The 25,101-nt window shown below is 34.0% G+C and overlaps 1 protein-coding gene across 1 annotated transcript in view; it reads right to left on the bottom strand.

The window, feature by feature from the left end:
- The window catches only part of lrp1bb (low density lipoprotein receptor-related protein 1Bb), a 625,723-nt gene that overhangs the window by 183,051 nt on the left and 417,571 nt on the right, over positions 1–25,101 (bottom strand). The window contains exons 30-33 of the mRNA XM_056465638.1: positions 21,593–21,767; positions 19,898–19,992; positions 18,508–18,657; positions 4,200–4,340 (exon numbers count right to left, since the gene is read on the bottom strand). Coding sequence (XP_056321613.1) covers positions 4,200–4,340; positions 18,508–18,657; positions 19,898–19,992; positions 21,593–21,767 — 561 coding nt within the window. The remainder of the gene's footprint in view (positions 1–4,199; positions 4,341–18,507; positions 18,658–19,897; positions 19,993–21,592; positions 21,768–25,101) is intronic.

Here is a 25,101-nt window from a genome sequence, read left to right as displayed (position 1 = left end):
GAAGGGCATCCGCTGCGTAGAACATTTGCTGGATAAGTTGGCGGTTCATTCTGCTGTGGCGACCCCGGATTAATAAAGGGACTTACAAGAAAAGAAAATGAATGAATGAATAATCAATTTGTGTTGTGATTTGTGTGGAACCCTGCCGTTTTTACAGTGTACCATTTCTATTTAAACACAGATTTTCAGCACAGAAATTAAATTACTTAAATGTCCAAATATATATATATATAAAATGGAAGTCAATGGGTCCCTGCAACCAGCAGTTTGTTTTTTTTAATCTGTGTTCAACAGAATAAAGAAACTCAGATAGGTTTTAAACAAGTGTAGAAGGAGTAAATGATGGCATAATTTTCATTTTTAGTTGAACTTTCACTTTAAGTAATGAAAAAAGCCAGTAAAAGCCATCTGAATTGTGTATGGCTTAACTATATTTAAATTCATTCCACTTAATTCTGCACATTTATTCCTAAATAACGAGATAAACAGGTGTAGATCTTCTATAGCAGCCTGACATGAGCCATATAACCAAAGCTAAAGCTGTTTTAATAATTTAAAACAGCTTTGAGGCATGTCATTTAGACTTTTACATGAAAGCAAATCAATAACAGGTTCAGGCCACAATAGCCTGGTCATAATTCGAGATCTTCTGACTTGATGAAAGGTTTTAGTGTTGCTGTCAAGTTAAGATGACTTGACATTCCTCCTGGAAGTCGTACACTCATCTTAATTGTATAACTGAAGTGAAGGGGAGGGAAACTGCGTTGCTGTGTATTAGCACGAGCTCTCAGAGAAAGCTCAGCTTGCACATCTACGACAGTAATAAGACAGCTCGGCATTATGAATAGAGAGGCTAATTGCTGCCGGAGAAATTTGGTGGCTGGATAGATTTACATTTGAGCCCGTTTAATGGTCATTCCTTATTCAAGTCGACAGTTTAGTGGGATTCACAGCAATGCCGTTAATGGATCTGCCATTAGTGTGAATTATATGCAGAATAACTCACAAAATGGAAAACCAATATCTGAATATATCTCTACTTGGGCACAGGAAAGATAAGCTGGTGATATTATGTTAAAAAAAGGTAGAAAACAGCTGAGTCGTTTAAAGCTAGCAGCTTACAAGTAAATTAAACAACATGGTATAATGCTCAAAATGAATAGCCTTGTTTATTTCTGCACATTTCTTTTTATAAGCTACTTAAAGACTTAACATTAGACTTTTGTGGCTTTTAGTCCATGTCTGTTAACCTACTGTAGAAGATTACAATGCTTGTGGAATTAGAAATGTTGACTTATATTATTATATATGTGCATTTAAACAACAGTTCTGTCTGGTTCTTGAATCTAATTTGCTGATAGCCGTGCAATATTCTGCAAAAAATAGCCATCGTCCAGCCTCTTAACCCTTCACCCTTGTGTTTTTTACACCACCCACATACAGCAACAAGCAGAGGACACTACAGTTTGACAATTATTGCAGCTGTTGGACAACATAATATACTTTTAAGGCTTTTTTAGTCGAAAATGTAGTTGTTTAGACTGCAACTCTGCAGTTTATTTACAAGGATAGTGCCTATTTTAAATATTTGTTAGATATTTATTTCTTAGATACCGTATATCGGCGGCCATTAGCCTATCTTCGAGCAGAGCAAAGATGGTTGATGTTGTCTATCCACAAGACGTCAACAGAGACAGCATAACAAGCCTTTAGAAAAGAAAAAGCGTAATTTCCAACTACAGCTGATCAAATCATTATTAAGCAGGTACGTGATATTCTAAGTCAATGTCACACTTTTGTATGTTGTAGTGCTGTAATTATACCATAGTAACTGTTGTGTCTTGAGTGTGAGATGAAACTCGCATATCAGGAATGTATGTATTTTGTGTTGGCCACTTTTTTGTATAACCCTGAGTTACTTTTTGCTTGGCCATCTGATTGTTTCTAATGCGTCTCCTGTTTTTGTTAATGCAGACTAGTTCAGTAAAAAGAAAGAAGAAATGCTTGCATGTGTTTAGCGCTTTTCTTTATCGCAAACACAACAGTAATCTGGTAGTGTTGGTGCTGCTTTGGCTTTTTCGGGAATAATTCTTGTGATCTTCCAATTGCAACAGAGAAATACTGGGAAATCTCTGTAGATTGATAGCATTTCATGCCGTTCAGCCTTATAATCTTAAAATGTCAGCAAAATCACCTCTTTTGTCATCATTTTGGATATAACGCTAGATAATCATTCAAATACTAGCTCTGAAGTGATGTTGATGAAATTAGCAACGGTTTCTGCTGTTCTGACATCAGCTGCAGATGTGAATGAATGACAGAAGAAAGTAGTTCCGCAAACAAAAGGGTTTTTAGACTCTCTGTGTTTGATTTTCTGTTTTACATACACGATTATGTCATCGAACTGTTGAATAAACGCAATATCACACTCGCAGCAGTGTGATGTGGCTGTATTTTGTCACTGGTGGGGGGCACTAAGGCAACACACGCCTCCCATCAGTGCTGATATACAGTCATATCACACTGTTACCTGCGTAATACTGCTCATTTAAAATACACATTAATTTCTTTCCCAGAAATAATTGGAAAAACATATTAACATATTAACCAATCAATGAACCAACATATTAACTAATCCATTAACTATCAAACTAACTTTATTTAACCTTGTTCATGGTTATAATTTAAAAGGGTTAATAAAGGTTTAATGAAATTGTTTACACGCTGTAGAAAGCTAATTAGAGGATCAAAATGAAAATACATATAAATTAAGTGGTTTATAAGTTTTACAAAGGAACATAATTGCTTTATATGCTAAAGGGATTTTTTTTAGTTTTCTGTTGTTTTGGGTGAACAGGCTTTCAATATAAAGACTGAAATCTCTTAGATTTTATTAAAATATATCCTAGAAAGAGCTTGATTAGCTGGTTCAGATGTGTTTAATTGGGGTTGGAACTAAAATATGCAGGACACTGGCCCTCCAGGACCAAGTTTGGAAACCACTGTCATAGCAGTTTGACATGATAGTGAGTAATTGATGACTTGAATTATGGGGTGTACTAAAAACCTACTGGACCATTTTAAAGCAACAGGTTCTTCAACATGTTTACATTGAAGAACTTTGTACATTACATCTACATTACATTGTCTACATCAGGAGTGCCCAAACTTTTTTGCATGAAGGGCCAAAAACCAAATATCACTGATAGCCATGGGGCAGCGATAAACATACCAAACTAACTTCACATTAAAATTGCCATGGGTAATTTCCTAATTCATTGGAAATAGAAAACATTACTTATAAGTAGTATTAACTTTCAAAGTCAAGTGCTATTTTGGGGTTTGCGCCTGGATTTTCCCTACCCAAATTTAAAAGCTTCTCAAATCCACATGCAAAGGTGTAAATGCAAAAGTTTGGTATCATTAAAAAAAAAAAACCTTTGAATTTTCATAAAACACTGTTGAAAATAATTAAAATAATTGTATTTGTTCTCTGTGTTATAATAACCCATCCAAAAAAGAGGCACTTTTTTTTGTAAACTGAAATTGGAAAGTGTCCCTTTTAGGTTCTGTGTGGTCTAGGTTGCTGTAATTAATTTTGGTGGTTCATGCACATGTCAGTCATTAGAAACAAGAAAAATGTCTCTATCATAATCTATGCAAAAGTTATTCTATTCCAACTGATGAGAGAATGGAACCACTTATGGGGTATTGGGCCAGTACAGACCTTTAAAATTTAAAGAACGCGGAAGTAAATGATGTCACAGACCCAGAACCGTTTTCCATTAGAACTTATTGCAATAAAAACATAAACAATCCAATTTATAACACAGAGGAGTTCAATGCTGAATACACTAATCAAGCAGAATCTGCCTTTTCCTTGATTTGCTCACCAAAGTCTCTGCATTGTCCTCTATCCATCGTATGTGTGATTGGTTTACACTTTTTATCTTGACAAATTTAATTTCAGCAAGCTCTTTTGTTGCTTAACAATAAGATAAACAAATATTAGGTTACATTATTATTTGAAATAATCTCTAAACCATTCTCAGATGGCATGGTTGGCCAAATCAAAGGATACCATAGGCCAACTTTGGCCTGCTGGCCCTAGTTTGGGCATCTCTGGTCTACATCAATGCAGAAAACCAATCCAACAGCTCTTAAAGTATGTTTAACATAAAGCATTTTGTGTGACACACCTTTCTGACCATCTCGGTCATAAACCTTCATGTGCACCAATCCGCTGGTCTTATTGCGCAGCACCACTGGGTTTCGTCCGTCCCGTTTGGCAACCGTCCCTAACTGAGCCAGATCATCATCAGCCCACCACAGCTTACCACCTGAAAAAAACAAACAAAAAAAAAAAACTGATGAATTATTCATTTCCCAAAGTCACACAACCTGCAGGTCTGACTGCCAATAGAGGCACATGCCATTATCATTTGTTTGTCCCTTTTATACCGCATTCATAAAATGGGATGGTGTGCTGTGCTTGCCAAAACTATTCTACTCTAAAGTGTACGGGTGGGCAAGGGAGGTGGTAGGATAGAGTAAGCGAGCGAGCAAGAGAGAGAGAGAAAAGTAAAGAGATAGGACTTGAGCATTATGCATGTTCCCTTCCCAGTGTGAGTCAATGAGGCAGAGCTCAGGGCGGCCTGGCTACGTGCCCTGGCTGAAGACAAGGGCTCTTCATTCACAAAGCCATCAGAGTGCATCTATTCTCACTGCGCTGCTGCAGCTAGCAAGCCCCTCGTGTTGTTTCCGCTCTGTAAGGCTGAGTGTGCCACAAAGGGCCGCAGAGATTGTCCTTGGCTCCAAGCCTAGACCATATCTGTCTGCTGCAGGAATACAGGAGAGCCGGAGACAGTCATAGCTGTGCAACCGTAAAATGAAACACATATTTGTATTTGTTCAAGTAAAGAAGGATTGAATGAAGTGAAAGGCAATGAATGAAGAAAAAAAAAATCTACAAAATCATGTTATTCACAGCTCTCTGTAAAAGACCACATACCACGTTGCTTTGTGATTGGTTTATCAAAACTGTAGTAGCTTAGCAACCAAGAATCAGGAGGGGGAAGAAAGGTGACTAATGGGACTTTGAACGTGACATGGTTTGTTTGTGCCAGACTGACTGGCCATGAGCACATTCTAGACATTCAGAGAATGATCTGAAAATAAAAAAAATAGAGTATAACTTTTAAATAACTTCAATAGCAATAGTTTTTTTGTTTTAAACTGAGGTCTCTAAAGAATCTCTGAATTAACAACACATCCAACCTTGAAGCAGATGCACTACAGCAGCAGAAAGCCACACTAAACAACAAAACAAATAAACAAACAAAAAAAAGAGTTGCTAAACAAAGATTTCTTTTTAGTGTAAAAACAAGTTTGTATCAAAGTCGAACTGGACTCCACTGTGATCAATGCCTGCAGTTTAGCTCCACCCATTGATTCACACATGTAGATGGTTAATAACAAGACTAACAAACGCAGGTCTACACAGAAACTATAGTGTTTAATAATAATAATAATAATAATGTTTACACAAGTGACACAAAACATTTTTTAATCACGTTCATCATTTGATATGTACAGAGTGTTTATGTGATTTTTATCCTCACAGCAGTGTTCATATATAAATGATGTGTGAAGTTTACATTGTTGAGGACATTTTACTGCACGCATTATGATAGATCGTTAAAAATATTTGACTTTTTCTTTTCTTAGAATGGCTCAACTTGAAATGCTGTAAAAAAAAAAAAAGGGGGGGGGGGGGGGGGGGGGGGTTAAGGTACTTTATGTAATATGACGTAATATGACATCATATGGCAGCAATGTCCAATAGTGGACCTAACTTAGAAATTTCTATTTTAGAAATTTCCTTATAATGAATAATTTTGTTGTTTGAAATGTTGCTTGTTTTGATTTAATTAGTGTTGCAGTATTATAAGCTTTAACACAGAACCTATAAATGACACCTTAAACATACTTTCCAACAACTGTTAATCCAACAGCTTTTATTTATTCCATTCTTTTTGCTGAATATTATTGAAAACAGATATAATATTGTATTATAACAACAACACACCCATGAGTCCATAAAGTGGCGCAAATGGATTTGCTACTTAAACAACTTGGTGCAAAACGGGAGAATTACTGTTGCGCTGGTCTGAAAATAGCAACATGTCGCGACAAACACATCTTGCACCTGATTGCGTCGGGTGTATGATATCACTAGCATTCATTTTATTATTGTTATAACTTAACTGCTCACAATGAATGCCAGTCAGAAATAGCACCACAGTAAAACACTACACGTCATGTGACTTAACTAAAGCAAATAATTGGCTAAATTAACATCTTCTCTTTCCAACAAAAAAAAGAATGTTGATCTTAAAGAAACAGTGGCAGGGAAATTACCACATAAATATCATGTTGTCATATGGCAGCACAGTGTGGTAGAGGGTTAAATATGCAAAATGTTTGCCAATCATGCAGAGAGGGCGCATATTCTTCTGAGTGTATAATCCACCACATCTATTCACATTCTGTGTTCTCAATACAGGTTGTTTCTAAATGCTAATGTTTCTCAATGCAAAAATCCTTAAACACATTATAAATGGACCTCAGAGAACGGTACAAAATAAACAATAAAAGGCAGTTCATGATCCATTTAAACTCTTTCATTTGTCAGCTTGTAGTACAAGCACAAACATTATTTAACAAGACATTCAATCCTCCACTATAAACCAGAAACAAATACTAGTGTCATTTAGGCCACAGTGAGTCCCCGAGTCGATATTTGCTTTTTGTAGTATAAGGCCAGCTGTGTATAAACGCCATCCTACCCCGAGCAGCCAGAAGACTATTTGACATTCAAGATTGCTTGCATAGGTCATCACTGCAGTCAATATTAATCTTTACCTGTCCAGGGTGAGAGACATCTGTGATTGCCTCTAGATGTAATGTCCACTTAAACTGTTTGATCACAGAGCAGCACGGGTCTCGAGGTGACACACAACCCCGCTAAACAGCAGCTTGCCACTTCCCTGAGTGGTCACATCCCATTAAAGATTCTTCTAGGAGAAGGTGGCGAGACTGGATCCTGTCAGTAAAATTGCTTTCATTTCTTCGGTCATCATGCTCTTCAATTACGGTTTCACGGTCTAATAACGGATGTGACTTTGATGCAGGGCGGCCATTGGATTTTTTTTTCTTAATAACGATGCTGCATCTTTCAAACCATCGCCGCTCATATCGATCTTCTGATCATCTGTCTCTGCAGAGTGTATTTTCCTACACACCCCGCTCTAATGATAAGGCCTGTCCCTCAACACAGGCTACAGCGTGGCTGATTTTACCCTGCCAGGTGGCTGAAATAGTAAACCATTTCCCTTACGGCAGGACCAAAGTAAATTTACGGGGACATCAACTGATAGCATGTTACACAGGTTAACCTTGGCCAATCCCCTAATTTATGTTGCATTTGCTGGGAGGGAGATAGAGACTGAAGATTTTATGCTGGCCGTATCAAAAATCGACCAGTTATCAAACTAGATTCATCACACGGAAGTCACAGCTTAATAGAATTGCTGGTTTTCTCAGAGAACCTCAACCTGAATCGTTTTAGTCATTTTAAAGTATTTAAGTACAATTTTAAAGAAGACAAGTAAAGTAATGTGAGGTAAATGTGGGGAAAAAAGATCATATTTATACCAAAATTGTCTATACTCATTTGAAAATACATTAAGAAAGTAAATACATTCAATATTTGTTATCAACAAGATGAACTCCAGTAAATATTATATTGCATGTATGGTGTGCTTCCCAATCTAATGTTGACAATTACTCAAACATATAAAAACAAAACAAAATAAAACAATAATTTTGTTTAATAATTAAACAAAAATTAAAATAAAAAAATTAAACAATATAAAATTAAAATAAATAATATATTAAGTGTATAGTCAAAATAACACACCAATCACTATAAAAAAATATCTAAATTGTATTTATTTACATCAAATGTCATGTTAGTATAGGTGAAATGAAACATTTTAAAATAAAGTATATAGTTTTGACCAAAGGGGTTTGGATAAAAAAGGGAATACCTGTATTAAATAAACAAAATATTAGTAAGTGTGAAAACAGGTTTGATTATTTTTTTATGTCAAGATTTTTAGAATTTATCATTCCTAAATGTCAATTTATGGAATGAAGGCATAGTGTTCAACAACTATAAATCATAAAAAGTAATCATTCATTCATTATCTTTTCGGCTTAGTCCCTTTACTAATCAGGGGTCACCACAGCGGAATGAACTGCCAACTTATTCAGCATATGTTTTACACAGCGGATGCCCTTCCAGCTACTGGAAAACACCTACTGTATACACTCTTGCATCCACATATTTACACTAGAGCCAAATTTAGCTTATTCAATTCACCTGTAGTGCATGTTTTGGACTGTGGGGGAAACCGGAGTACCTGGAGGAAACCCACGCAAACATGGGGAGAACATGCAAACTATACACAGAAATGCCACCTGACCCAGCTGGGGCTCGAACCAGTGACCTTCTTGCTGTGAGGCGACAGTGCTAACCACTGAGTCACTGTCTCTCCAGAGGTAATCATATTGTCAATAAAAAGTCATTGCAATACAATCTAGTTCTAGTACTTAAACGTAATTGATTTGCAGAGTCTGATTACATGATCAGGGCGTCACGGTGGTTAGCACTGTCAGTGGTTAGACCTTGTCATCCCACAGCAAGAAGGTCGCTGGTTCGAATCCCGGCTGGATCAGTTTGCATTTCCGTGTGGCGTTTTCATGTTCTCCCTGTGTTATTGTGGGTTTCCTCCGGGTGCTCCGGATTCCCTCACAGTCCAAAGGCATGTGCTAGAAGTGAATTGGGTAAGCAAAATTGGCCGTAGTGTATGAGTGTGTGTGAGTAGCTCCTTTCACACAGTGATTCCGGAAAATATTGAGAAAATTTCTGAAATGACTTTACCGGTAAATCCAAAAAAAGCGCTGTTCACATAGGCAAGGACGTTCTGAAATGTTTATTAAAAAAAATAATACAAATTTTCACACATCTATTCTAAAACACCGGTAAATTCTGACATCATCAACCAGAAATGACCTCTAAATGGCTGTGTTTGTATTTGTAAACACAGAAGGGGTTGAGTTTTTGTTGATGGTTTCACTTTTATTTAAAGCTTTAGCATTCATGCAGCTGCTTTTGTCCCAAACACATCCAAAGGCAGAAGCGAAAAACGCAGCTAAATGTTTACACGTTTGACTGCATTACAAATTCTGTGGATGCATAAGTATTGTGAACAACTTCGATGAAAACATATTTAGGAACACTTTCACATGTCAAGGTGTACATAATATGTGTGTGTGCTGGCGCTGCATGTGCACTTCTTCACATGCACACGCATCAAGCAACTGAAGCAGAGCTTGAAGGTAAACAAACGGCGGCTTATCATAAGCATTTTATCAATTTTCTTTTACACAGTTGGCATTAAGAAGGAACATAGACACATTACCTGACTAACATCTAGCAGCTAAATGTGTCTGGAAAAATATTCAAAAGCTTTTATTTTCATTAACAGCATGGATTTGGATGTGAATGCCTGAATGTTCTGATTGGCTGCAGTTAGACGTCTCACATCAGCGCATTCTTAATGTGAAGGCACTCTTTCCAGTAATTTTCCTTCAGTGTTCACGCAGAGTAGCATTCCCGCAAATTATCGAATTATCAAATTATTGCTGTTAATTTTCTGGAAAGGTCTGTATGTGTGAAAGGGGCTAGCGTATGGGTGTTTCCCAGTGTTGGGTTAGGGCTGAAAGGGTTTTTGCTGTGTAAAACATATGCCGGAATAGTTGGCTGTTCATTCCGCTATGGTGACCCCTGATATATAAGGGACTAAGCTGAAGGAAAATGAATGAATGAACCAATGAACGATTGAATGAATGAATAAATGATTACATAATCCAGATTTCATGTAATCAGTTATTGCATACAGATCAGCACATAATGTTTCTTTTTTGTACTTGTGCTGTACATTCTATAGATTCACAGCCTCATTATTGTAAATTGTGAACAATAAGCCAAGAAAGAATTATAAAGTGTACTTAAACTTTTGAGTTGAACTGCATATGGGCTAAAGGGACAGTAATATATTCCAAATTTCCCCCCTCTCTATGCTGAATCGGACTCTCTGTTCTCTGATGAGATCCTCATACTGCATATTAATATATACCATTCTTTCAGATCTCAGTGGGTAACCTGCATGGAAATGTGGTGTATGCATTATAAAAACACAGCCTGCCAGTGTGTGAAAGGAAAGAAGCGTTTTGTGTGCTTGGAGGGGATGGGAGTCTTATCATAAGAAGTACACCAGAACCCAGTCTGCTTACTTACCACAAAGATAACATCAATCACACTGAGACTCTTTCATCTTATCGCCTTGTTTCCTTTCGCATTCCCATTGAGGATGTGATTATATTTGATACTATATAATCAGCTGCATATGCATGGTAAGGTAAGTATGCTGTACAACTGTAAGGCATTAAGAGAAGGAAACAATTTCCACACGATCGTTTCACTGGTTTGTATTCAGCATAAAAGATGGAAACATGGAATTCTGAAGTTCCACTCACCACCCACTTACACACCAACTCAAGGGTCTACAAGATCATTCGCCCACCTGTGTGCATAACTAATCAGCCCCTGGCCCTTTAGGCTCTAAGATCCTCTTTCCTTTACAGAGATGTGATACAGCATGAAAAATAGCAGAATTGATCCATGCTAGTTGTAACGGACCCCCTATATTTCCCTTCAGGACAGACTTTATTCATGGTTAAATTCTTCTACTTGGTTGTAAAAAGTGGATATTTGAGTTACTGTTGCCTGTCTATTAGCTACATTAGTCTAGTAATATTCATCTGACCTCAACACAGCATTTATCATTGGATATTTATTTATTTATTCATTTATTTTTTTTCCTGATCACTCACTGTTAATCCCAGTAGATGCACAGTTTCTCTCTGAAATGCTTCAATCAGTCTTTCTGGAACCAGTCACAATGCCATGTTCATTTAAATCAGCTTTTCTTTCTATTCGTCTTGAATATGCTTATGCCTACATGCATTGGATAGCTGCCCTCTGATGGGTCTCGTTAGATATTTGCATTATCAATGTTACGTTTGGCGTCTGGCGAGTTCTAAAACTTTCATGCTGAAATTATTATGTCTTGTTTTGCAGTTTTCTATTGGTTGAGCTGAGGATGTGAGGCTATAAAGTGGTAGAAAGTGGATACTTGATCTTTCTTTCTCTTTCTCGATCTCACACTCACTCAATTTGACCCGTGGTCTTGGCATTTCGCCAACCATTTTCCACCAACAAGTCTCCAACAGCTATGTCGCTATGTTCTTCCTTATATTTAATTTTTGGACTTTAGTTTTGGAGCGTGAGGAGTCTCAATCTCCTCATCTCATTGTGTTTGGATTGTTTTTGTGAGTAGTTTGTGTTAATAAATAAATAGGCTTAACGACTTTGGTCGTTGTTTGATTACTATGGTTTTGTTTCCTTATATGAGCCCTATTTAAACTAGAAACTGTAACAATCAAAAAACTATTTAAAATGTAATGATAACACTATTACAAGCTTGCAATTACATATGCAACATTGTGGGCATAGCAGATGAAAATCATACAGGCACCACTACAGGTAACTCATTTTTAATGCTATCTCACGGCAAAACAAAAAAAGTTTTTGATTTAGTGACTAATTCATTTGAATTTGTACGATCTCATTCATACAATTTAATACAATTTGCTCATCCCCTAATGATGGTTGGGTTTAGGGGATGGGTTTGGTGCCATGCCTACTTTTACAAATCGTAGATTTTCATATGACAGAACTCTTATGAATCACAAATTAGCCACTAAACTAACAAAACCTAAAATAGTTATGTTTCCTCGTGAGATCAGGCTGGTATTTACATTTATTTGTTAAAGAATTCTGAGAAGTGTCAGAGGGAGTGCTCTCCTTTGATCTAATTTTTTGTCTAATTTTGCTAACATGATGTTGGTTTTGATATAAGGTACACAGCACCTTATATCAATATACAATGCAATACTTTCTACATTCGCACTTGTACACAGCACCTTATAACCTGTATATTTATAACAATCTGTACATACAACTCAACATCCAAGTTTCTTGACTAACCGCATCTGTTTAATGTTTATCATTTTTATTTTTATTTTATTTTTTCATATTTATTTTGTGTTGTCACTTGTCACTTGTACACTGGAAGCTTCTGTAGCCAAAACAAATTCCTTGTGTGTGTGAACACACTTGGCAATAAAATGATTCTGATTTGCTTTGTTTAATATACATATGGCCTAAATTCGTATGTGCCTACTTGACCATTTCTTATCAATTTTGTTGTCTTTTTGGTTTGTTAAAACACATCAGTTTAGCTGTACCGGATGAGCACTGTGCTACGTACGACAGATCGGACTATTGTGTCTTTCTTTTCTTTTTCATTCTTTTATAAATCTGTTTTTGTCTGTTTTTAATAATTTTAATTATTTTAATCATTTTATTTTCTTGTGTCTTTTATTCGTGTTTATGTAAAGCACTTTGATTTAACATTGTGTATGAAAGGTGCTATATAAATAAACTTGCCTTGCCTTTGTTGTTACTGTTGTGAAATGATAACTCATGCTCCATATTCAACAATGTTTAAATTTTACTCAGAAGGGTAAGGTGGATAGTGAAGATGTCTTATGAATTACATAATAACATTACAGTGTGTAACTTAATGTTTAGATAGCCCAAGTAAGAGGTGAATCTTTTTTATTAGTTTTATTTGTTAGCCAAGAACAGGGAAGCATACATCGCTCTTCTATTGCATGGCGATCTTTGGTGGTGATTGCACACTGAATCCAAAATTTCTGTCTGTAAATTTTGCACGTTAAAAAATAAATTCTCCGTAACTTTCGTCCATCGTAAAAAATAAATAAAATAAAAATCCAACTGGGATTTTTTTTCCACTTTTTGCATCCGAAAAAGCAAATTGAGAGGAGTTTTGACCGTTCAGAGCCACCGTACAAGCAAAAAGCTAAATACAGAATGCCGTCATTTGAGCTACAGATAACTTTATGAAAAACACAGTGCATAAAATAAAGACAATGTGGCGGACAGCTGATAACCCCTAAATACTGAATTTAGTGACCGGCGCACATCTCCCCTGCTGCTGATTGGTGAGTATGTGTCTGTGTGTGTGTGTCTCTCCATACACTTGATGTACTGCCCATAGACATTATAATAGAAAGCATGGTTCGCTTTCGGTCTGTTGCTTCGATACGTCATCTATTATAATGTCATATAATATGCCAGTCTCTGTTCAGGATTTGTTTACGTACGTGAATGTGTGAAGTATCACAAAACATTTATAAAAATTCCACTGATTTCCTGAAATAAACTTCCAGCGCAGCTTTTTGATAATGAGCGGAACTCTCCTTTCTATCTATTGGATGAACACAATACGCAGCCTATTCCTCTTTCTGTTTCTACTTTGGAGAAGAGAGGAGAACGTATCACTGATTAAGCTGACTCCGAAATGTTTTTTTTTTTTTAATGGATTGATTAATATACATCAGAATCTGTGTGCAAGGTTTGTTTATGTGATGAATTTTTCGCATATGATTACGAAAAAAACGCATACAAACATTTCATACTTCAGTGTGCAAAGACGTTTAGATTTGTTTTGCTATATTTTATTGTATTAGTCATCACTCGCATCTTCTGAAATAACCTGCAACGTTTGTTACTCATTTTACTTTCTGACCTTTATATAAAAATATTACTATTTTAGAAACTGCTTCTCTTTTCTTAACTGTTTCAAAATAACAGCATATACTACCATGGTAATTATTGCCTCAGGTACTGATTATGTGCTTTATATATTGTTAAATGCTACCAATGTGAGTTTGAACACCATTATATTTGACATTTATTGCCATACTACTGGAAGCAGCAACAAATCTCAGATCTTAAAATAAATATAAATATCAAAGATTTTCATGAAAAGGGATGTAACTGACTGCTTAATGGCTTGATTGATTGATTGATTGATTGATTGATTGATTGATTGATTGATTGATTAAAATTGGATTTGATTTAAGGGAGGATAAAAGTCAAATTTGTCATCCATATTTGTACGTCAAGAAAACAATCTACCTATTGACTGATTTCTGTTTTTTTCTTTTGTTCCATGTGGAAGCATTTGACTTACTACTGTGTAACTAGCAGACAGCAAGTGTGTTCAGTTTTGAAACAATGATAATACTTAAAAAAATGAAATCATGCACAAAAACACATTTCTGGCAGTTTGTCACACTATAAATAAGAAACAACTGTCCACTTTACAGACCATAGGTTTCTGCAGAAGTAATGGAAGGCATTTCCTCTACGATACAAAGGGCTATTAATTGTGATAGATAGCGCCTACTGAATGCATCATTTTGCTGTTTTGCTGTACCGTGCTACTTCTTTGAAAGTAACCCATTAGTCTTCATGGCAGCCGTGCATTCTGCTCCCAATTTAATAATGACTCAAACTTTGTTTAATTAAAAGAGTGTGTCACCACTTCCTACAAATTGCATTTGTTTTTCAGCTCATCATAGCTGCTCTAAAATAGAACGTGACTATAGTGGTTTTCCCAAGATTAATACCTTTGTAGCATCGAGGCAGTGTAATCAGTTAAAACTGGGGTTTAGGGAAATAAATACACGCTAATGAATAATTTGGGGGCATAAGCTTCTACCTACAAAGACAGGTAGAGAGTAATATGAGAAAACATGTCAGATGTAATCTAAAACACAGTGTAATACATTTAGGCAGTACATAATACAAGCAAAAAATAAATTAAAAAGTGAAAATGCCCATTTACAAGCTTTTCTGCTTTCATTTCTTTATGGCTAAAAAATGTTGTGCAACTCTCTGCTTTTCTGATGCTGCCAGCATGACTAAATTTTCTATAATCCCTAGAATTACAGCGTCTGGCCTATGGTAAAAGCTGTCATTTGAGTCATACAGTAAGCATAAAATGTGTGTTTAAAGATTGTGTTGAATCAAATGGATATCTTCCAAGGCAGCCTTTATTATCTTGGTTCTATATAAAGCTAAATCAATCAAACCTCTTCACGACTCCATCACTGAAATGTATGTTTACAGTCCTCAGGCAACCAAATTTGCTCTTTATTCTCATTCCATCATGTGCTTCCTAGGGCTAAATGGAAATTGGCAAAGCTATTTTGACAAAATGTCTTGAATGTATCTATCATTACCCTTCTCAAGCAGTCCAACTGTAGATTCAAACTTCCAAGACTATCAGCATAAAAAGAGCTCAATTTAAAGGGATAAATCACGCAAATTTTTTCCTCATTAATTACTCCCCCTCATGTCCCTGAGACCTTCAGTTATCTTTGGAAAAGTAACTGAAAAAAAAAAAATCATATTCAATCAGTGGTTGAATCACAATGATATCAAACTAAGTGTCACAATCACTAGCGATCTAACCCGTATAGATTGCTGGAAAACCACTTTCACTCTGACTACAATTTTGCCACTATGTGAACTACAACTACCTTCAAGCACCACACACACACACCTGTTCCGGTTCTTCATTGATTACTCAAACACAGCTGGGAGTTACTCAAGACTGATTACATGGACCAGCACACACATACGCAGACACTGCTGAGTCTTGTTTTACGCTGTGTAACATTGCTAAGCGTTTTACCTTGTTTGCCTTGCTGTGTTTCGTTCCTTGCTTTGTTTAACCGTTTTGATTCTTTTCTGCCTAGACCTGTCCTTTAGCCTCTATTCTGACCACGTATTTTGGATTACCTTTATGCTTCCTTTTCACTTCCGTTTTGACCATTGCCTGTCTAACTATTCTTATTATTAAAAGAAGTGCACGTGGATCCTCACCTCTGTTGTCAGCATCCTTAGGTTACACTAAGAGAATTCTGTTGTAAACACAATCAATCAGTCAATCAATCAATACAACTTAATGGTGAATCAATAGCATGATTACATTTTGGGGGGAGAACTATCTGTTTAATTCATTCTGATGAAGTACTGACCATTTTGACAAACAGTTAAAACAGGTCCCAGGTCAATTATACAATCCTGGTATCCAAAAAAAATATTAGTATCATCAATTACTATATATTGAAATCTAAATGATTTATTTTTATCTGAAAATAAATGTGAGTAATGTGCATTTAAAATGAATGCAAACATAAAAATGAATCATGTTTAAATAATCATTAAACAAAAAACAACCAAACAAAAAAAAAAAACATTAATAAATACAGACCAGTTGCTTATCCTGCCTGAAACCACTGTGGAATATGGATTTTTGACAATTTAAATGGTTTACATTCAGTTAATAGAGAATCTCCTGGACTATTTTTTTTTTCAAAAAAAAAAAAAAGGGGAAAAAATATATTTATGGGTAAACTATTCCTTCAACTCATTCTTAAATCTACCCATATCACTAAATCTATTCCTAAGTCACTTTCCAAAACCTTTTCATTCAATGTTCGATGGTGGAATGATCTTCCCAGTACTACATGAACTGCTGATTTACTATTATTAATCAAATTGACAACGAAAAACCCATCACTTCCAGAATCACCTGAACCCATGTGAACAAAACAAGGACCCTTCCACAATTCCCCCACCACACCACACAACAACTTAAAAACATTATGTAATTCTGAGTGTGCCTTACACAAGTGAGCGGGCTTGTCAAACCACCCATTTAAAGCACACTCAGTCATCTCTCTAATTTTATCCAACACTTGCGACAGTTTTGCACATTTGCACCAGACACTTTCTTGCAATCACTCAACATATAAAAAGCATTGTGCACTTATAAAGTGAGCTTCACACAGGTGAGTGGGCTTGACAAACCAACTGTAAAACAAAACTCTCTTCTAACTCTAGCAATAAATTATCTGAGCATAAACAGTTTCTTTGCATAATTAGGGCTTATTATGTATATTGCCTCTTTTTCTAATATTGAATAGTTGAATGCCCCCTCAATTGTAAGTCACTGTGGACAAAAGCATCTGTGTAAATGTAACTTAATGCTATCCAACCTGGCCAAACACAAAAGTGCTTTGGCATACAACAAGAATATAAGCACACAGTAGGCAAAGGCACCTACAATACAACCCAGGCTCATTATTGATACGTACCCCTACATACTTTTCTGGCGATCTTGAAATATGTCCCAGGAGATACGTTTTTTTGCAGTTTTTGTTTTCGCAAATTCACTAAAGGTCACTGTACACTTTTTCAGATCTCAAATTTCTCTCGTGAGTGCCATTTGTGTTTGCTGTTCTCATGTATATCCACCAGAGGCCGCTGTCGACTGACTGACTGACTGACTGACTGACTGAGTAACTGCCTGAAACCCCCACCTATCCCCTTCTCTAAACCCAACCGATAGTGTTTTCAAAAGCACTGATTGACATGATCACCACCTTCCCTAAACCCAACCGACAGTGTTTTCAAAAGCAATCCAGAAAAAGAAAAGCCCTCGCGGCTGCCTGTTTTTTTTTTTTGCCACATTTTCAGATTTTACCACATTCTCACCCTGTTATTTACTTGTTTATTTTATCGTTTGCCTTTTGTTAATGTTTTCCCTGCTTTCTGGAACCCTCTCAAACCCCGTGGTCATGGTCAACTCCTCTCTGCGTATCAAGTCTGCCAACGTATGCGGTGAGCTACTGTGCAAACTGGTAACAATGGAAAAGCCATCCACACGGAGGTAAGCGATCACCAATAGCGTGAAAAGAAACAGAAGCCGTTGTACCCCCTCGTAGCATTCATTTTAAAGTCGACCTCTAGCAATGTTTACAGGAGTAAGTTTTCATAACAAGCCTGTGTTGCTACAATAAGACCCAATTAATGAATGGCAATTAGTTCAATTGCTACCAAGTGCCTTAAACAAAACATCTTAGCAAAATTCCAAACCTTGACAAATCCAGTTATTCCCAAGAAACACACTAATTGCTGCAGCCTGGTACCTTATAATCACTATATAATCACCCCCGTTAGCAACCCCCACAACCACTGCCACCAAAAAAAAGAAAATTACAAATAAAAGAAGGCAGCCAGGCGCTAACCAGTCAGATGGTTTGTGGGCAGGCCATGCGAGACTAATTTACACATTCTTCAACCACTTTTGATTTGGACTTATTTGTTACCACAGCAACACAGTCCAATAATTTAATAAAGAACTCACCAAATAGACAAACAAACAGTAATTGAGTAGAAATAAACCTGCAGATAAAAATAGCAGCCACTGAATCAACACATGCATTAAGCAACCATTTCCGAACGCTTAACTGAGGTTAATCTTTGACATAAGACTGACTAATGTGGAGACAATCAGACACTACATCACTTACCCATGACTGCTAGAGCCGTGGCTTTAGTTAAGTCCCTCTTCATGCCTTCAATGACCTCAAAGCCACTGCCATCCAGATTGCACCTGTTGATAGTGCCATTAGCAGAACTGATCCAATACATTTTCCCAGCTGGAAAGTCAATCGAAAGTCCTACAGGGGGAAATGAGAAGCCTTTTAGAAATTGTTATTTAGAGTTCTGGTTATTACTTTGCATATGTTCTACAGTAAATGCATACTAGTGTGCGTTTGAAGTGTTTTATTATATATATATATATGGCTGGATATACAGTTGCAACCGCTTTGTGACACTTTAAATCACTTCAATAAAATCCATGTCTGTCTGAAACCTGATTCAAAAGTGGAAATGGTGAGAGTTTGACAGAGATGGAAAATTGATTGTGACAAGTGAAGGATATTTCAATCGAGAGTCAGGACAGCTTTGACTGAGCGAGGCGAGTGCATGATATACTCCAAACAACAATAGACAAGACTTTTAACTCTTAGACATCTCATCCAAGACGAAAAAGTAGCATGAGCTTTGACAATCAATGAACGCATAGGTATTGATGAATCATATTTAAGGTGGAGGAGAGGAATTGAGTAATATTCTTTACTCCCCAAAAAACTATTATTTTGCTGTGCATTAAAAAATAAACATTTTTCAGAAACAGACTGATGAAATCAAGAGGCTGGGGAGATTTTCTTATTAAAGCAATTTACTGCACAAACTCTGCAAAGCAATCTGTTAAAACGTAATTTTCTCAGGGTCTTGACTTTGTAAGGATGTGGGCATGAAATTTAATATATATGAAACTTCCTATAAACTTATTCCAGCAGGAGTTTATAGAGACAGTTGACTTAAGTTCAAGTTCGCAATGGTTATATTTAAAATTAATTTAGAGGAATTGCTGTACTGTATAACAGGGCTTTTTTTCACAAGGACAAATAGCCATACTTGAGGTCAGTTACACTGTGGACTGAAATGGATTTTGTGGTCATTTTGAGTAAATGGTTTGAAAAGATTTTTATTTTTCTTTGTAAGTACAAATAATGTATACCATGCAAAATGGCACTTTGAAGCTTATAAAAAAAGTCAATATGCAAGAAAACATGCTTCATAAAAATAACATTGTCCTTGTAATTATAATTAGGTACAGCAGGAAAGCACAATTATCTGCACTTTAAGTCAAATATATTTCAATCATCTGTAAATCACTATCAATACAAAAAAATAAGGTCATTTTTGGCATTGATGGTTCTGGGAATGAAGTTTACCATCAATGTGTCTTTTTAGTGCAATACATTTTATATTACTGGCTTTTTAAACCGTTATTGACAATAAAAATGCAATGATAGTGAAATATTATACATGTATTGAAATCAAACATACCAACTGGATCTTTCTGGTTCTGATGAAGAACCTTCCTGTTACTTCCATCCATGTTGGCTACATTTATTGTATTACCATCAGTCCAGTAGATTTTTCTAGATCATAAAACACAAAGTCAGATTTAGAAGATGCATATATACACATTTGCTGGTTTGTATTTAGGGTTAACTGGACAATATAAATGTAACAAATAAATAAGAGAAGGAAACTATATATTTAATAAATTGTGAAAGAAAACAAAAAGCTAACACAGAAGTAAAGGATAATAAAATATAATATAATATAATAAATATTTAATTAATTATGAAAAAACACAAAAAAACGAACAAATGTATTGATAATATAATATAATATAATATAATATAATATAATATAATATAATATAATATAATATAATATAATATAATATAATATAATATAATATAAAATAATATAATATAATATAATATAATATAATATAATATAATATAATATAAACATAATAAACATAATATAATATGATATAATATAATATAATATAATATAATATAATATAATATAATATAATATAATATAATATAATATAATATAATAAACATTATTTAATATAATATAATATAATATAATATAATATAATATAATATAATATAATATAATATAATATAATATAATATAATATAATATAATATAATATAATATAATATAATATAATATAATATAATAAACATTATTTAATATAATATAATAAACATTATTTATTATAATATAATATAATATAATATAATATAATATAATATAATATAATATAATATAATATAATATAATATAATATAATATAATATAATATAATAAAATATAATATAATAAAACATAATATAATAAACATAATATAATATAATATAATCAACATTATTTAATATAATATAATAAAATAAAATAAAATATAAAACATAATGTAATAAACATAATATAATATAATATAATATAATATAATATAATATAATATAATATAAACATAATAAACATAATATAATATGATATAATATAATATAATATAATATAATAAACATTATTTAATATAATATAATATAATATAATATAATATAATATAATATAATATAATATAATATAATATAATATAATATAATATAATATAATATAATATAATATAATATAATATAATATAATCAACATTATTTAATATAATATAATAAAATAAAATATAAAACATAATGTAATAAACATAATATAATATAATATAATATAATATAATATAATATAATATAATATAATATAATATAATATAATATAATATAATATAATATAAACATAATAAACATAATATAATATGATATAATATAATATAATAAACATTATTTAATATGATATAATAAAATATAATATAATATAATATAATATAATATAATATAATATAATATAATATAATATAATATAATATAATATAATATAATATAATATAATATAATATAATATAATATAATATAATATAATATAATATAATATAATATAATATAATATAATATAATATAATATAATATAATATAATATAATATTTACACTGCACTGGTAATTGCTTTGATCAATAATAACTGTGCATTGATTGAAAATCCAGGATCAGATGATTAATCAATAGCTATGAAAGACCCAAACACAAATCACATTTAATCTCACAGACTGTCCATGCGGGCTGCTTACCCTTTGGCTGGATGCACAGTCAGACACTTTGGTTTATCAATCCCGTGGATGACTGAGGTTTTCAGAGATCCGTCTAGTCGGGCAACATTGATCTGCGTCTCCTCGTTCTCAGAGCTCAGCCAATACATGTTCCTCGAGAGCCAATCTATTGCCAGCCCACGGCAGTTTTGAATATCTGCACGTACCAGAGATCGCCATTAATACTGAGATGCACATCACAATAAACCTCATGGGTGACTTCACCACTTCTGCCAAATACCGTAATGAAATGTCTTGTGTGCAAATAACTAGCACAAGGTATGTCGTCTGCATGCTGATGAGGCTTAAAAACACACTCTGCTTGATAACGGCACTTAAAAAAATCTACAACAGTCTTCATCTCGCACTATTTTCACCTTTTTTAATGCAGTTCGGAGAAGCAATCCCCAGAGAACTTCACAAACAAGCTCTGCTATCACTTAAGATATTATTTATGTTCTGCCGCGCACTCCTTCAACCATCATTTTTTTTTCTTAATGCCAGCCGCCTGTGAACACAGCCCTCTCGTAATTGAAAAAACAATTTAAGTCTGAGTGTCAGCAAAATAAAACAGTATTTCAGCTCAAACCTACAATGTGGCAGACGAGAGGGGAAAAAAGTGCAATACTTATTAACAGCACAGAAATAAAATAACTGTCACTGAGGTGGTGGTTATTGAGAAAAATACAACCTAAGTTCACAAATAATACGTGCCTGTGGCGACAATTTTAGCAAAAATGAAATTACATTGCTTTTTTGTGCACTTTGTGATAGTTTTGAAGTGAATTGTACAGTGAGACACATTAAGAAGAGTGTTTGCTGTATTTTATTTTAATGGCAGGACCTTAGGTGCTGGAGGGTTTTTTAACTTGGGCACTAAACATATGGCACGACTGTTATTTCAAACCAAATAAATATTAACTAATTTATATTAAGATATTCCATCCTTTTTAACCCTTTGACTGCCCACTCTACCAAATGTTTGACCATATTTTGACTGTTTTAAGTCATTTAAAGAATGACTGTTTTAAATAATGGTTTACTACACAACATTGTTGGTTTATAAAAAAAAAAAATCTACAAACATAATCCTGTTGCACTAATATATTTGATTTAGGTTTATTTGTATAAAAAAAAGAAAAACAGAAAGCATGTTAAATGTGAACCTGAAATATTTTATGCCATACTTCAAAAAAATAAAGATGATTTAGTATTCAAAATGTTTTATTTTGAATTTTTGTTTTAATAAATTGGTTCTTTAATTCATATTTTCAGATTTTTCATTGTATATGTAATACTTTTGGTACTTCGACCATACACCGACATATCTATTGTTTGGTAGAGGTTGATATTTTAGGAATTAACATTAATCCAAGCATTTTTTTTCTTGGTAGGGTGGTTAAAGGGTTATTGTAGACATATGAACTGTTTTTTTTAAAGTACACATGAAATCAAAACAAATTTTGATTTTGTGAGCTCACATTGCTAGTTTTGTGGTGAACAATTCATCGGTGCATGTCATTACGAAATAAAAATAGTTTTCCTCCTGGGATAATGGCATCTGCTGCTTCAGAAGCATTAATAGACAAATTAATGTCAAAGAAAAACATGATATTGGTAATATGGGAATATTTTGGTTTTAAAGTCAGAGACACCAAACTAAAACAGGTCATTTTTAGGAGCTGTCGCAGAATTGTTGCTACAGCTAACAGATTATTGACCTGATTGACTACAAAATTAAACTGCAATTTAAATTGCAATCGTCAAAAAAACAGAAAACGCAATTAGATATTTTCCCAAAATCGCACAGCCCTACTTCCAACTGTCAGTTTTTGTAGCGCTATGACAACAAACAGAAACGGTAGGAGGAAGTGTCTGAAACCCTTTTCCCAATCTTTGTAAATTAAATGCCTAATTTAACACATCCTATAAGCTCGCAGTAGAAAAAAAACAAGCCTGTTTTCTCATGATATTCAATGTATTCCACGAGTCACAATGTGGAAAAAAATAGCATCTTCCTGTTTGTGAGGACTTTGTTATAGACAAAATTTGACAAAAAACGAATATGCTTCTTATAAATATAGAGTTAAAACTGGTAGTAGGTGGTGACAAGTCACTGTTTTGTTAAAAATGTTTATTCGTTTAGGGTGCTTTCACTTTTGGTGGGATTGCCTGGTTTGCACCCAAACTCGATTGATAGATTAGATTGATTATGGCCTTGGAAGCTCACAGTTGGAGGCTATTGTTCTCAGCTGGCCCATTTATAGCTCTTTCTTGAAAATAAACTTTAAACAGGTAAAGGCAAGGGCTGTGTCCAACTCAAGCCCAATAGTAAATCTAACCCAGGTAGCAGCATTTTATTATGTTAATTCATGCATGAATCCCAGCAGAACAAGTGCTTAAAGGTTAATGCTTTATGGGATGGAACAAATGTATATATATCCTAAACCTAAGCAAAACTTATTGTACAACTTTTCCTAAACCTAACTAATATTGTTAAATAACATTAAAAAGCGTTTGCAGAAGAAATCATGCTTTTTTATGCTATTTTAAGGTAGGTTTTAGCTGTTTTGTCAAACAATCTCATATAGTTTGATATGGTAGACGTGTTAAGAGGTCATAGCACTGTATTTTTAAAGAACTGTGCACAAAAGTACGTTTTCAATGATTGATAATCTACCTTGTAATTATAATGGAGCTTATTATAGGGGACATTTCCTTTTTTACAAAACACTTTTTTTTTTTTTACCAAACTTGTCATACACTGATAAATACCACTGAATAAAAATGAGGGAAAATATGGCTGAAAATAACTAATTGTGCCATTTAGACTAAAGTGGATTTTATAGAAGGCTGTTTCTACCACAGATTTTTTTTTTAAGTTTATTGCAACATTTTATCTAATTCAGAATTCTGACTTCATAACTTTTATCTCATTATTTGTTACATTATGACACAGAACTCTGACTTTTTAAAATCTTAAATGCGACTGTATATCTTAGACTTGTGAGATACAATATCAGAATTCTAACTTTTTAAACAATATATATATATTTTTTTTTTTTTGACAATTATTATTTGCCGTTATTGGACAGGCAACAAGATGACAGGAAGTGAAGTTAGATAGAGAGAAGGATGGGATCGGGAAAGGTCTACAAGCCGGGATTCGAACTTGAGAAGCCCAGAGTACTGTTGCATTTTAGTCTGCTCACAAACCACTATGCAATCTGCACCGACCGCAATTGTTACTTTTATCTCAGAATTCTGACTTTATTTCTCAGAATTTCTATTCTATTATTTCTCCTTATTTCTCAGAGTTTATATCATGCAATTCTGACTTTTAAAAAACCTTTCAATTTCAAATTTACCTCTTACAATTCAGAGAAAAATAAAGTCTGATTTGCAGGTTTGTATAATGCAACTCTGAGAGAAAAAAAAAGACAAATTCTGAGAAAAAAAGTCACAATAACCTTTTTTTATTCAGTGGCAGA

Source organism: Danio aesculapii, chromosome 9 (assembly GCF_903798145.1).
Source record: "Danio aesculapii chromosome 9, fDanAes4.1, whole genome shotgun sequence".
In the NCBI taxonomy this organism is placed as follows: Eukaryota; Metazoa; Chordata; class Actinopteri; order Cypriniformes; family Danionidae; genus Danio; species Danio aesculapii.
The sequence above is the reverse complement of the archived record's forward strand: the minus strand, read 5'-3'. Positions and strand labels throughout refer to the sequence as shown.